The following is a 15,442-nucleotide window of genomic DNA, read 5'->3' as shown; positions in this document are numbered from 1 at the left end:
CGCCCTACCCGGGAGCCTCCCCGCTGTGTCTGGCCTGCCGCCTCCCACGTGGACGGCCTGAACTTTCTCCTCTCCTTTCTCGGTGTCATGCAGCCCCTGCTGAGCATGCCTGCTTCAGGTGGGCGGTTACAGATCTCAGGATACACAGAAATCTCATAATATACAGACGTTCCTCTGGCTGATGAGAACTGTATACCCAGCTGATCCACTGACATATCATTGAAGACACACGGATTAACCAAATGAGATGTTGAAAAAACGTGGACGCCCTGCGCCCAGCTCTTGGCCTGAGCAGCACCACCTCCTGCTGTGGTGGTGACATCATGCGTGTTGGTCTGTGACGTCAGCTTAGTAGAAGCTTACGAGGGAGGTAACACACGTCCCCGGCTCCCAGCTCTGCGGGTCGACCACCCCCATGCTCTCGGCACACAGCCAGGGCCCCACTCCCTGCGTCCTCTTGGCTCACGTCGGCCGAATGGTGTGCAGTTGCCCCAGGCACCTCTGAGGACGGCGCCTCTGCCTCAGCGATGCGTGTCTCTGCTGAGGGGTGCCCTTCTCCCCACGGTGGGCCGCTGGCAGCAGGCTGCCCTCACGGAGGGAGCGCACATGCCCGCAACCCGATGGCACTCGCTGTGAAGCCCGCGGCTGCAGGGTCTCCCAGAACCTCGCCAGCTGGAGTCGGGTTCCAGAGCCTCACTCTCAACACGGGCTGCAAGGATGCCACCGTTCACTCACGGGCACCTTAGCATCTTAGGGTCTTAGGATCTTAGCATCTTAGGATCTTAGCATCTTAGTATTTCAGTATCTTAGCATCTTAGGATCTTAGCATCTTGCTGTTACTGAAACTTATCAGATGTGTTCCCCACGTCCTGGTGTCCTGGTTTGATGTAGGACCAGGTCCTGTGCTACCACAGGCCTGGGGACACAGATGCTGGCTTTTCTGACCCTGGGCTTCCGGTCCAGACACCTGGTTTACACCTGGACCCCCAGCCTCGGCACCGCCATGAACACTCCTCCCATGGAACAGGGTGGGGGCCCCGCGTCCCACCCCACATGGCACGGCCTGTGTCTGTCAGGGCGGCGTTGCCGGCAGTGGGCTGGGGGACGCCCAGGCCCCTGCAGCTGCATCTGCTTCCTCCTCCCCGCGTGGCTGAGTTCTGTCATCAACGTGCTCCACAGTCACATGCCCTCCAGAAACCAAAGCCGCGCGCGTGACAGCTGAGTCCCAGCAGGGTGCTGGGTGCAGGAGCCAGGCGTAGGCTGCTGAGGACGACCCACGTGATTTTAAGTCCAGGAAGCATGAAGGCACAGGGACAAGGTGGACGGGTGGAGGCTGGGGTGTGGGGGGTCGCGGGGGCAGAGGGGCCGGGGGCCTCGGGGGTCTCAGCCTGGCTGCGGGAGGCTGACGTGCACCGTGTGATTGACTGGACTGAGCCTGGGTGTGGGGGTTCCACACCGGAGCTCTGGGAACGTGAGTGCTTCCTCCACGTCACTGGGCAGATGTCCCCAGAGCAGCGGCTTCTCCCGCCCAGGGCTGTTCTGAGCCACAGACGCCTCCACACAAGGGCCAGCTCAGTCCCGACCCTGTGGAGAGACGCTGCCGCCCCACGTGGCTGGGCGAGGCTGCGAGCTGCGGTCCAGACGGTGTTCTCATTGGTGCCACCTGCAGAGACAGAGGAGGAGCGCCTGCCGCTCGGGCAGGCTCCTGACGGCTGCAGGATGACCAGCCGGGAGGTCAGCGGGGCGGACTGAGGGCTGAGCAGCACGGCGGGCGCCCGCAGCCGGGGGCAGACATGGAGAAGTTCCAGGCTGCGATGCTGCTGGGGGCCGTCGGGGACGCCCTGGGGTTTGGGCACGCCGCCAGGGAGAGCAGCGGCTCGGGCACCAGGGTCCAGGAGGAGCTGGGGAAGGGGGGCGGGCTGGACCACCTCGTGCTCTCCCCGGAGACGTGGCCGGTGAGCGGCAACACCATCATGCACATGTCGACGGCGGGGGCCCTTGTCACAGGTGAGGCTCTGCCCTGGGGTGGGGCAGGGTCGGGGGGACCCCAAGGTGAGGGGCCTGGAGCCCAGGGGTTGGCTGGCTTGCCACATGGGGTCCCCAGCAAATGGGGTGTGCCTCCACTGCGTTCCAAGACAGCCTCTCGGACAACAGTGTCACTTTACTCTGCTCACCTGCAGACTCGGGTTCTTAAACCAAGGCTTTTCATTGTGTTTGTAAATGTTCACTCAGCAGAGCCTGTGTGTTCAGGGTTAAATGCAATCAGGTGGCTCATTTGGGGCCTGTTTGGGAGGAAGTCTCAACTTCTTAGTGTGAATAGGTAGCTTGCTTCTGAATTTATTTCAAAAAACATATAAAATAATAAGCCAGTTTGCAGTTGGGCCAATTAAGATGATATTTGGGGGGAATTGCTTCTAAATTCTGATGAATTGTGGTTAAAATTCCATCTGCCAAAACAGGATTTAGCTTGGAGAGTTGCTGCAGGTTCTCTGTTATCCTAAGAAAATGCTATGAAGTTGGTTGGATTTGGGGGGAACAGAGTTTCCTTAAGTAGCAGGTTGACTTCAGGACCACGTTTTTACTGAATTTTGAAAAAGCAGCGGGTGTCCAGGTGAGGCACAGCCTCCTCACAATTGCTGTTGAAAACCTGTCAGAGGGTGAGCACGTCACTGCAAAATTAGAACCCGAGGCGGTTGTGAGCGGCTGGAATGTGTGTGTCACTGCGTGCTCACCGCCAGCCGCGCCGGGAGCCGGGTTTAGCTCGGATGTCACGGCACAGGAATGCCGTCTGCTCCAAATAGCGGGTGGAGCCCTAAGCCTCAGATAAGATAGTGTCACAGCAGGTTGACATGACAAGCCAGCCTTCTGAGTCTGTAGACTCCGCAATCTGGGGGGGTGGGTGGGGCGATTGTGGGGCTTCCGGGCAGTCTCTGGGCAGGCCTCGGGCCCCTCTGCGTCCGGTCCCCGGGCCCTCCTGTGCTGCCTGCCTGCCAGAGTCCCCAGCAGGTCTCCAGGCTGCACCGTGGTCCCAGGACTCCCCGGCGTGGCTCCTGTCAAGAACGTGCTACCCCGGCTTGGAGCAAGTCACATCCCCTTGGCAGGAACAGGGCGGAATCCACCCGGGTGAAGTGTGTGGATCCAGAGCATGGTGGCAGCGGGCCCAATTCTGATGGGCTCGGGCCCTCTGGACACGGGTCACCGTGATGCACTCGGGCAAGCCTATGCTCCCAGAACGTGTTTTCACCCCCTAAACATCTAAGTTCAGTTTTCAAACAGCCCAACTTTTTTCTTTAATAACAAACTGTAGCTTGTGTAAGGGGCATGGCAAATCGATGGGGAAACAATGGAACCAGTGACAGACTTTATTTTTGGGGGGCTCCAAAATCACTGCAGATGGTGACTGCACCATGAAATTAAAAGATACTTGCTCCTTGGAAGGAAAGCTATGACCGACCTAGACAGCATATTAAAAAGCAGAGACAGAGACATTACTTTGCTGACAAAGGTCCGTCTGGTCAAGGCTATGGTTTTTCCAGGGGTCATGTATGGTTGTGAGAGTTGGACTGTCAAGAAAGCTGAGAGCCGAAGAATTGATGCTTTTGAACTATGGTGTTGGAGAAGACTCCTGAGGGTCTCTTGTACAGCACGAGATCCAACCAGTCCATCCTAAAGGAGATCAGTCCTGGGTGTTCAGTGGAAGGACTGATGCTGAAGCTGAAACTCCAATATCTTGGCCACCTGATGCAAAGAACTGACTCACTGGAAAAGACCCTGATGCTGGGAGGGATTGGGGGCAGGAGGAGAAGGGGATGACAGAGGATGAGATGGCTGGGTGGCATCACCGACTCGATGGACGTGGGTTTGAGTAATTTCCGGGAGTTGGTGATGGACAGGAAGGCCTGGTGTGCTGCGGTTCATGGGGTCGCAGAGAGTCGGACACAACTAAGCGACTGACTGAGCCACGTGCGTCGCGGCACCAGTGGACCCTGACTGTGGGCCCGTCTCCCTGAGGGTATTGTCATCGCGTCCTCACATCACCCTTCAGGTCGACTTGATTACGGCGGATTACAGACAAAGGAACTGACGCAGAGGAGCTGTGTCATCGGCTCACTGCCACCAGCAAGTGCAGACAGAAGCCCGGCGGCCGTGGGCCTGCCTCTGGAGCCTGACCCAACCTGGGGCTGCAGGGCCTGTGCTGTTTCAGGGGCCCGACAAACGGGGCTCTTCACGTGATTTCCACAGGCAGGCAGGCAGGGCTCGCCGCCCAGGCGTGTGGCCGTGGGCAGGGCCGGCTCCGCGGTGCAGCGGTGTGCCCGTGCCGTGCCCGCTCCGCCGTGCCTCTGAGACGGGCAGTGCCAGGCGGGAGTGGGCAGTGCCGAGCGGGAGTGGGCGCTGAGCGGGGCGTGGCGTCCCGGGCCCAGCGGGGCGGGCGGGTCCCAGCCCCACGATCCTCTTCCCCACGCTGCCTGCCACGGCATTCGAGACGTCGGTATTACTGAGTGATCCAGATGGGTCTCCTGCCTTCTCTCTGTCATGAGTTCAGCCGGGAGGCTCACAGGGGGCTTTGTACGTGGATCTGTCGGGCGGGAGACAGAGAAGTGAGTTCAGAGGCCACATCACCACGCGGAGGAGCTCGGGCCAGAGGGCGCAAGGCTCTGTGGCTCTGAATTCAGGATCAGCTCCCAGGCTTTTGCTGCCGTTTTGCTTTTAAAGAACTTTTGTCTCTTCAAAAAGAATGTGATTCCAGAATAAAACGACTCCTCTTAGGGGAGTCCGGAAGGGCCAGGCTTACTCGCCCTGGATGGAGACGGTAGAGGAGCTGACAGAGAACGTGGGCTTCCCCTCCCCAGCCAGGGTCACCCAGCACCACCCGGCGACACCCGACGTCGCCAGCATCACCCAGCATCACCTGGCGTCCCCCGACGTTGCCAGCGTCAGCCAGCGTCACCCGGTGTCCCCCGACGTCGCCAGGGTCACCCCGCGTCACCCGGTGTCACCCGGCATCCCCCGACGTCGCCAGGGTCACCCATCACCACCTGGCGTCACCCAACGTCGCCAGCGTCACCCAGTGTCACCTGGCATCACCCGACGTCGCCAGGGTCACCCCGCGTCACCTGGCATCACCGTCCACAGGACAGGCGGGACGCATCCCCGCCGGCTCAGAACCGAGGCAACATGGCCCAGCCCAGAGTCAAAGCAGCGGCCAGACGGTGCCAGGCCTGCGCCCGCTGCTGAGACATGGAAGTGGACAGGAGCCACTCCCCTGCCAGCGTGGCCCCCAGAGCAGTGCTGGGACCCGCGGCACACCCCCCACCCTGCCTGGACTCGGGTGTGCCTTCCCCGCCCGCACGGGGCCGGAGGCAACCTGGGTTTCATGCCAACGGGGCTCTGCTGCCGGCTCTGCGCCTGGAGTCAGCGGGAGAGGACAGCGTCCTTCTGCACCCCACGGCCCCCAGAGATGGGGCTTCACTGGGATGGCCGCATGCAGCCCTGCACAGACAGGGCCTGGTGCCATCTGCCTCGCTGGCAGGCGCACCCTCTGCCCGCACCTTACCCCCCACTCTCCATGTGACCAGGCCCCCCAGGCCCCAGCTTTGGAGGGTGTGTGATCTCTGTCCACCATGCTGTGGACTCACTTAATGGCAGAAATGGTCAAAACCCATTCACAACCCCTCGCTGAGCCTCCAGCAGGCAGACGGGGTCCTGACCTTGCGGAGGAGGCATGTGAGGCCATCTGGAAGCTGGTCAGCCAAGCCCTCTGCACCTGGCACCCCGTCCTGGCACCCTGAGATTCCAAGGACACGCTCATCCCCAGACCGCCTTCCTGCGGGGTTGCGGTGGGGACGGTGGGGACGGGGGAGGGGTGCGTGGCGGCTTGGCTGGAGGGGGGAGCAGGCCGCTGGAGTGGGAAGGCGGCTCCGGGCGCCCTGGACGAGGGACCGTGAGGGCACGGAGCAGGCGGGTGCTGGGCCAGCAGGCGCTTCGTGGACAGAGCCGTTGGCCGTGCACGAAGACCCCGGGGCTTTTTAGATTCTCGTGTGTAACAACGAGAAACCACAGCCTCTGAAATGAGATGAAATCCAAAGCGCGCTGCGTCTGCGGTCGGGTCTCTCCGGGGAGCCGGTCCCAGGGCCTCCCTCCTGTGGTGGGGGCGGGCCGTGAGCTGGGGGCTCATCTGACCCCCGCTTCCTCCCCAGATTTCTGGTGCCTGGACGACCTCTACCGTGAGATGGTGCGGCGCTACGTGGATGTCCTGGAGAAGCTCCCGGAGCAGCGGGCAGACCCGGCCACCCTGGAGGGCTGCTCCCAGCTGAAGCCAGACAACTACCTCCTCGCGTGGCACACGCCGTTCAATGAGAAAGGTCAGGGAGCTCTCCTCTCCCTCTGAGGAGGCGCAGCCAGAGGGCCTGTGGGACACAGCCTGGCTCGTCACCCCCAAGGGGACCCCCGGGGATCCAGCCCAGCCTGGGCGCCAACAGGGGATGCAGGCGTCAGTCACCATCCCTGGCTTGCTTTAAGGATATTTTCCCCTGCTTTCCTTTTAAATGTGCATTCTGAGCCAAAACATCAAGGAAAGCATCACCACCTGCAAAAATGTCTGTCTCTGTGATGATCTCGTGTGGGGTGATGTTGGCAGGCAGCCTCTGCCTCTAGGGCTCTGCTGCTGGGGTCCTGGGCCCATCCTCTGGGTTCACACTGAGGGCAGGCCCGTCCTCTGGGTTGCTGCTGAAGGCTACCATCAAGTCAAATACTACTGGCAAATAAAGAAGCAGGAAATGTGGCCCATAATAAAGAGAAATGTCAGTAAATCAGAAATGACAAACTCTGACAGTCATTAGAGTTATCAGGTAAGGATATAAAATTGTGTGTGTTCTATACTTTTGCAAAGTTAAGGAGAGATGTAAGTATACAAAAGGCTTACAGTTCTAGAGAAAGACACCAGTGTCTGAGTCTAAAACCCACTGACTGAGATTCACGCAGATCAGACGTTTCAGAAGAAAAGTCAGTGAGTCTGAGAGGCAGAGCGATAAAAGCCGTCCACAGCGGGACACACACAGGACAAAGAGCCCGAAAGCGTGACCGGGCCTCAGGGAGCCATGGGTCAGCTCAGAGCACGAGGCCCTTAGAGGAGGAGGGAGAACAAAAGCCACGTGGGGAAACGGGCCAGAGTTGCCCAAAGTAGACTTTTAAAGAAGTGAACTCCCATTCCCCAGAAACTCAACAAATTCCAAGCATAAGAAACAAGCAAGCCAACAAAAACCTCCAACAAGACCCACAGCCATCAAATCACTCAGAAGCAACAACAAAGAAGGCGCGCGCCTCCCTCGCGGAGCCAAGCTGAGGACGGCCGGTTCCATCAGAAGCAGCGCCTCGGGCGCGGAGAAAACGCAGTCAGACCGACGCCCAGAGGAGTCAGGGCCAAGCAGCCTCTGCGGGCAGAGAGGTGAGGCGTCCGCGCCCGAGGGAGCTGGGGACAGATGCCCGCACATCCCGACCACCAACGGGCACTCAGGACCGCACAGGCCACGGGGCAGCATCAAGTCTGTGAAGGAAATGATGACGGGAACACGGGCCCAGCGTCCTCACGGGGAGGCTGCCAGCAGCGGCAGAGGCCCCGGAGCCCGCCCGGGGAGCTGCGTCAGGAGCCCCAGGCGCCTTCTCCCGCCTTAGATCCGCTGAGAGGCTGGGCAGGCAGGCCACGAGCTGGAGAAAGGCTGCCGAGCACAAGGCTGCGAGGGATGTGAACCCCGAGGACCGACAGAACTCTTTTTAAAAGTAACTGCGTTTATTTATTGTTGCCAGTGCAGGGTCTCTGTCTGCCCAGGGGCTTCCTCCAGCCGGGAGAGCAGACGCTGCCTCTTGCGGGGGTGCAGGGGCCTCTCCTGCCGTGAGAACAGGCCCTGGGCACGCGGGCCTCAGCAGCTGCGGCCGGGGGCGCAGTCGTCCCGGCTCCCGGGCCCTAAAGCACAGGCTCAGTCGTGGTGGGGCGTGAGTTTAGTTTCTCCACAGCATGTGGGGTCCCCCCGGATCAGGGGTCAAATCCGCGTCTGCTGCGTCAGCAGGTGGATTCTTTACCAGCGAACCGCCAGGGAAGCCCGAGAGAACTCAGAGCCTAAAGATAAGGGGCGTCCCTGGGGACCCCGTGGTCACGGGTCCGCGGGCCATTGAGGGAGACGCGGATCAGACCCCTGGTCTGGGAGGATCCCACATGCCACAGAGCAGCTAAGCCCATGCACACGGCCTCTTAGCCCAAACTCTGACCCTAGAAGCCACTGTGACAGCTCGCAACTTGAGAGCAGCCCCCACTCATCGCGACCAGAGAAAGCTCACGTGCAGCGACGAAGACGCACTGCAGCCATAAACAAGTAACTAACTAATTAAAAACCGCTTATAAGAAAAGCTGCTGCTGCCGCTGCTAAGTCGCTTCAGTCGTGTCCGACTCTGTGACCCCATAGACGGCAGCCCACCAGGCTCCCCCGTCCCTGGGATTCTCCAGGCAAGAACACTGGAGTGGGTTGTTGTTTCCTTCTCCAATGCATGAAAGTGAAGTCACTCAGTCGTGTCCGACTCTTCGCGACCCCGTGGACTGCAGCCTACCAGGCTCCTCCATCCATGGGATTCTCCAGGCAAGAGGACTGGAATGGGTTTCCGTTGCCTTCTCTAAGAAAAGCAACCCCGTACAAAAGTGGGAAAGCTACTTAAACAAGCACTTCACCAGAGATGATCTGTGCATGCCAAGGAAGCAGCACCGTTATCACGCAGTGACACAGAAGCCATGGTGAAAGACCCCCAACCTCACGGGCTCACCCCCAACGTCACGGGTTCACCCCCAACATCACGGGCTCACCCCTAACCTCACAGGCTCACCCCTAACCTCATGGCCTCACCCACAACCTCACGGGCTCACCCCCAACCTCATGGGCTCACCCCCAACCTCACGGGCTCATGGGCTCACCCTCAACCTCACGGGCTCACCCCCAACCTCACGGGCTCACCCCTAACCTCACAGGCTCACCCCTAACCTCATGGGCTCACCCCCAACCTCATGGGCTCACCCCCAACCTCACGGGCTCATGGGCTCACCCCCAACCTCACGGGCTCACCCCTAACCTCACAGGCTCACCCCTAACCTCACAGGCTCACCTCAAACCTCACGGGCTCACTCCCAACCTCCAGGCGAGCTCACGTTGGCAGTGGTGTCTGGAAGTGGCGGAGATTCCAGGGTGGGGGGTGTGCAGCGGTGCGACCACTTTAGAACCTGGTCCTGCAGTTTCTTACAACACTGGACATTCATGCGATGTACAAGCTCAATGTTCCTCTCAGAGATGTTTACCCACGAGAAGAGAAGGCATCTATCCGCACGAGACTTGGGTCATCAATGCTCATAGTACCTTTATTTGTATTGACCTCAGACTGGAGACAATGCAAACGTGCATCAGCTGGAAGTGGACACACCAGCTGTGGTCCCTCCACCCACACGGCGGAGTCCAGCCACGGACACACAGCGCGGGTGAATCTCAGCCCAGTTACGCTGCGTGAAGGAACCCAGGCAAAGAGACCCCTTTCTACATGATTCTGTTTATACGCGTTTCTGGGAATGCAAACTAGTCTGTGGTTGGTGAGAACAGCAGGAGGGGGCAGAAGCACGCTTTGGGGCGACAGATACGTGTGCAGGTTTTCTTCGGCTGCTGGTTTCCTGGGGGTAGCATGTCAAGACAGCACGCATTTGTTAAACACACGGTAGATTGACAGCTGTAGCTCAGGGAAGCAGCTTTTAGGAAGAGGGCGTTCGTGACTGGACGTGCAACGTGGACACAGTTCTCGCTCCCCGTTTCCCAGTCGGGGCACACTGGGGGCGGCCCCACCCCAGTGGGAAGCCTGTCTCTCGCGGCTGCGTGTGCTCCAGCGTGAGCCGCGATGCGATTTCTTTCGTCTGTCGTCTTTGTCAGCAATGCGGGCAGTGTCCCTGCTTCTGACTCACCGACACTGACGAGCCTGGGCAGGGACTGCTGTGTGTGCCCAGTTTAGGTGGGGCTACAGGCAGAGGTCTGAACGCAGGTCCCCCTCGCAGGCTCGGGGTTCGGCGCCGCCACCAAGGCGATGTGCGTGGGGATGCGGTACTGGCAGCCAGAGCGGCTGGAGACGCTGGTGGAGGTCAGCGTGGAGTGCGGCAGGATGACTCACAACCACCCCACAGGTGACGCCGCGGCCGCGGGCGGGCTCGGGGCGACCGGGATCCGCGCTCGGGAGTGCCGGCCCCGGGGGCGGAGGGGTCCATCCTGGCCTCCGTCCCGAGTGTGGCCCCGGCGGGCGGGGCTCGGAGTGACCGGGAGCCACGCTCGGGAGCGCCGGCCCCGCCAGGCGGGGGTCCATCCCTGCCTCTGTCCTGAGCGTGACCGCGGCAGGGGTCCATCCTGGCCTCCATCCCGAGTGTGGCCCCGGCGGGCGGAGGGTCCATCCCGGCCTCTGTCCTGAGCATGGCCGTGGCAGGGGTCCATCCTGACCTCTCTCCAGAGCGGGGCCCTGGTAGGCAGGGGGTCCATCCTGGCCTCCGTCCCAAGCGTGGCCCTGGTAGGCGGGGGGGTCCATCCTGGCCTCTCTTCCGAGCGGGGTCCTGGTGGTCGGGGGTCCATCCTGGCCTCTCTCCCGAGCGTGGCCCTGGTAGGCGGGGGGTCCATCCTGGCCTCTCTCCCGAGCGTGGCCCTGTTGGGCGGGGTTCCATCCTGGCCTCTGTCCCGAGCGTGGCCCTGGTAGGCGGGGGTTCCATCCTGGCCTCTCTCCCGAGCGTGGCCCTGTTGGGCAGGGGTCCATCCTGGCCTCTGTCCCGAGCGTGGCCCTGTTGGGCAGGGGTCCATCCTGGCCTCTCTCCCGAGCGTGGCCCTGTTGGGCAGGGGTCCATCCTGGCCTCTGTCCCAAGCGTGGCCCTGGTAGGCGGGGGTCCATCCTGGCCTCTCTCCCGCGCGTGGCCGCGGGGGGTCCATCCTGGCCTCTCTCCCAAGCGTGGCCCTGGTAGGCGGGGGGTCCATCCTGGCCTCTCTCCCGAGCGGGGCCCTGGTAGGCGGGGAGTCCATCCTGGCCTCTCTCCCGAGTGGGGCCCTGGTAGGCGGGGGGTCCATCCTGGCCTCTCTCCCGAGTGGGGCCCTGGTAGGCGCGGGGTCCATCCTGGCCTCTCTTCCGAGCGGGGCCCTGGTAGGTGGGGGTCCATCCCGGCCTCTCTCCCGCGCGTGGCCGCAGGGGGTCCATCCTGGCCTCTCTCCCGCGCCCCAGGCTTCCTCGGGTCCCTGTGCACTGCCCTCTTTGCGTCGTATGCCGTCCAGGGAAAGCGGCTGGAGCAGTGGGGGCGCGACATGCTGCGGACTGTGCCGCTGGCCGAGGAGTACTGCAAGAAGACCATCCGGCACCTGGCAGGTGAGCCCCGCCCCCGCCCCGGCAGCTCCATCCACACAGAGCAGCGTGGCCAGGCCCGGGGGGGAGGCGGCTCCATGTGACAGGTGGACCCCACGAAGAAGGTCTGTGGTGTCACCTGGCCGGGGGGTGGGAGGCCCGGTGTGGGGACCCTCTCTGGGTTCTTGAGACACAGGTTCCCCCCAACCCCTGGCATTATCTTGAGCCAGGGCAGCTGCACAAGTCATTCAGAAAAGTCACCAGCACCTCCGGGGCTTGGGTGTCAGGCCATTAATTAGGGGCGATGAATGTCCTGTCTCCTGACTTTGCAGACACAGCACTAAGTTAATGAAAACACTCAGGTTCAGGATTTCCATGCGAAGGCACTCTGGTCCTGTGATGGCTGCCTTAATTCAGCACATCGTCAAGCACCCTTTCCCGACTCCATCTTCCCTGCTAGTGTCTCAAAGCAGCTACAGTGTGGGCATCTTTTAATTTCGGGAGCCATCGCTAAAGCCAGGTGCCAGGCCCCCTTCCACCCCTGGCTGGGCAGGGGCACGGGCTCTGCCTCTGGCCCTCCCCATCGCCGCCCACAGCACCCGGCTGGACAGCTGGCACAGCCTGCTTACCTGCTCTTTGTGTTTAGAATACCAGGAGCACTGGTTTTACTTTGAAGCTAAGTGGCAGTTTTACCTGGAGGAGAGAAAAATCATCGAGGACACCGAGAACGAGGCCAGCTTTCCGGACCGCTACGACGCGGAGGACAGGGACAAAGTAGGCTCTTGGGCCTGAGACGGAGGGGGTGGGCGAAGTGGGGGCCACTGCCCAGGGTCCCAGGCCAAGTCCTGCCTACCACCCCCACCTGTGGGGAACCAGGGAGGTGAGCTGAGCAGCTGCATGTGGGGGGCTGTGACAGACTTCATGCAGGAAGCCCGTTTGAAATGGGTACTGCTTTTATCTTTTCATCTTCTTGATTATAAGCACAATTTGTGCAAAAATAGTCCATCTCACTTCATCTCTTCTGAAGACTGGGCATATAGGGTTGTCTAGGATGAATAATTGGGGGCAGAAGGAGAAGGGGACGACAGAGGATGAAATGGCTGGATGGCATCACTGACTCGATGGACATGAGTTTGAGTAAACTCTGGGAGTTGGTGATGGACAGGGAGGCCTGGTGTGCTGCGATTCATGGGGTCACAAAGAGTTGGACATGACTGAGCGACTGAACTGAACTGGGGATGAATAAATTGGTGCAAACCAGTGGCATTCCCCATGCTTAGAAAACCCCTGTGGTGGCTGAAATCACTGGGATCGTGATTGGCAGCACAAGAGAGACCTGTGTAACTATAGTTTAACCAAGACAGACATTTATTATCTTCACAGAAAGGGTATTCAGAGCTGGTCAGAAGTCTCTTGCAGTGAGGAACTGAGGGTCTTCCTGTTTGGCTGCTCTGCTATTCTGAGAACTTGACTCATAGTCCAAAGTGGCTGCTCCCGCTCCAGTCAGCACACCTGTATTCCAGGTGTCAGGAAGGAGTAGGGGAAGAAGAAGCATCCAGCCTTCCCTTTTCAAGTGCTTCCTACTGTCCTTTCATTGATCTCTCATGAGTCCCCTGATGCAGAAAGACTCAGTAACACTGCTCTTCCTGTGGAGATGCTGCTGCCTCAGACTGACCTGGCTCTGTTGCCAGGGTGCAGGAGTGTGACCGGCCGTGTCCATCTCCCTGGCTGCGTCTGGCCCCTTGTCAGTCTTCTCTCCCGGGCGGAGGGACCTGCTCTGAGCCCCCAGCTGCTTGAGCCACCGTTGCTCCTACCATGTCCACCGACCGGTCTGCAGCCCAGAAAACACCCAGCACCCGCCCGGCCTCGCTTGTCCCCGTGCCCCACGCAGCCCAGAAAACACCCAGCACCCGCCCGGCCTCGCTTGTCCCCGTGCCCCACGCAGCCCAGAAAACACCCAGCACCCGCTCGGCCCCGCTTGTCCCCGTGCCCCACGCAGCCCAGAAAACACCCAGCACCCGCCCGGCCCCGCTTGTCCCCGTGCCCCACGCAGGTTGCAGTGGCGCCAGCCACAGCATTCCAGGCCCCTTGCCGGCCGTCTGCGTCACAGAATTCGCTGCCTTTGCAGGACGGCCGGGGTGTGAGAGCCCTGGGAAGCAGGCCTTTCCTGCCTACTGTCCACCCACAGCTGGGGGCGGTGCCTGGACACAGGGCCGTCACATAGTGCAGGGCTGGATGGGGACCTGTGCCCTGAGGCCCTCGGCGTGGCCCGGGCCAGGACTCTAACCTGCGGTGCCTTCCCCAGACCTACAGGAAATGGAGCTCTGAGGGTCGGGGAGGACGGCGAGGCCACGATGCCCCCATGATCGCCTACGACGCCCTCCTGGGAGCCAAGGGCAGCTGGACGGAGCTGTGCTGCCGCGCCATGTTCCACGGAGGTGAGGGGCCGCCCGTGGGCCTCCTGCTGGGAGGAGCACCCCCTCCCCAGACCAGGGGGCCTCTCCGAGTGCCCAGGGGTGCCCAGAGGCGCCTCCCGGGGCAGGAGGAGGAGAGAAGGGGGCAGCAACCCGGGGCCTCGGTCAGGAAGGCAGGAGGAGGCTGGGAGCTGAGGTCAGCGGGTGGGGGGCGCCGTGGGGACATCACCCTTCGAGGCTCTCCCCTGAGTGCTGGGCCCCAGGCTGGGAGGACCTCTGCATGCTGGGGGTTTCAGCCGTCCCAGGAGTGGGAGGGGACCCCCACTGGGCTATGACCGAGGTCAGGGCAGAGGCTGAGACGGCTCAGCCCCCTGGCGAGGGGATGTGGGGCTGGGGGCGGGGACCGCGGGCCAGCTCTGAGGGTCCCGCCTCTTCCAGGTGAGAGTGGGGCTACCGGGGCCATCGCCGGCTGCCTGTTCGGGCTGCTGCACGGCCTGGACGCCGTCCCCGCGGGCCTGTACCGCGAGCTGGAGCACCACGACGAGCTGAGGCGCCTGGGCGAGGCATTACACCGCCTGTCCACGCAGGAGAAGTAAAGCCTTCCCCGCCGGGGCCACACGCAGCCGTGTCATCTTAACCCGCCCCCCGTTCCCGGGGCCTAACTGCGGCATAAAATACATTGTTTGTCCGATGAGCGTATTCTCCCTGCCCTGGCAGAGCCTCGTGCCTTACTGATGTCACTCTGCATTCGACAGCCTCAGACCTCCCAATACAAGGTCACAAAAGGCCTCTTGGACATTCGGTGTATTTTATTCTACTGCAAAACTAACGCTCTCTGCTCACTGACTGGACGGCACTAACCGCGGCGGCTCAGCTGGGACGGCCTCGGGCCGCAGGGTGCCCTGCACGGCCGCTTTCTAGCTCTTAGCGGGGCCTGTCCACCCCACACACCTCTGGTCCCCAGGCCCGGGGGGCAGCCGCTCCATCTGCACCCTCGCCGTGGCGTGTCCAGACCAGGAGGAAGAGTGGCCCCCAGTCCGAGGCTTCGGGGCGCCCCACGCGCTCATCTAACCTCCAGCCCGCGTGTTTAATCACACCAGTGCTTAACACCAACCCCTCCGGGAGCGACTAACCGAGGACGCCCGGAAACAGGGCCGCGTGCAGCCCCGGCGCCCGGCACCGCCCTGCCCCAGGCTCGCCGACGAGGACAGAGCTGGGCCTGATCCCTGTGGTCGGGCTTCTCCCCGAGGACACTCGCTCTTGTTAAAAAATAACCCTGACCACAGCCTTTGTGAAGCAGCGGCTGGTGTGAGCAGACAGTGGGTGGCGGCTGACATGTAACACGCACTTCGCCGGCTTGGCAGGCCCGTCCTGGGGCAACCAGGGGGCACATTTCCAGCCGAGGCCGTGGGTGGTGCTGCGCCGGCCCGCGGGACCCCTGGCCACTGACAGGCCCTTGGCCTCATGCGCATCGTGACTGGGGGCTCCACGCCGCGGCTCTGAGCCACTGAACTAACCTCCGTGCGCAGGACGCTCGGCAGTCGGGGTCGGGGGAGGGCAGGCGCCCCGCCACGTGGGTGCAGGCGGGGCTGGGGTGCGGAGACTCACAGAGCCGTCTTCCAGGAACGGCAGCCAGCTAAGGT

At 61.7% G+C, this 15,442-nt stretch overlaps 1 protein-coding gene across 1 annotated transcript; it reads left to right on the top strand.

The window, feature by feature from the left end:
• The first annotated feature begins 1,635 nt into the window (after window positions 1-1,635).
• Window positions 1,636-14,595, top strand: ADPRHL1 (ADP-ribosylhydrolase like 1). The gene is made up of 7 exons (XM_065901957.1): window positions 1,636-2,007; window positions 6,198-6,362; window positions 10,073-10,198; window positions 11,269-11,409; window positions 12,032-12,159; window positions 13,691-13,823; window positions 14,238-14,595. Exons 1-7 carry the CDS (start codon window positions 1,794-1,796, stop codon window positions 14,393-14,395), a joined length of 1,065 nt encoding a protein of 354 aa, XP_065758029.1. The 5' UTR covers window positions 1,636-1,793; the 3' UTR covers window positions 14,396-14,595.
• Window positions 14,596-15,442: the final 847 nt, after the last annotated feature.

The sequence above is a fragment of the Muntiacus reevesi genome, chromosome 11 (genome assembly GCF_963930625.1).
Source record: "Muntiacus reevesi chromosome 11, mMunRee1.1, whole genome shotgun sequence".
Taxonomy (NCBI): domain Eukaryota; kingdom Metazoa; phylum Chordata; class Mammalia; order Artiodactyla; family Cervidae; genus Muntiacus; species Muntiacus reevesi.
Note: the sequence above shows the minus strand (reverse complement) of the source record. Positions and strands in the feature narration are given on the sequence as shown.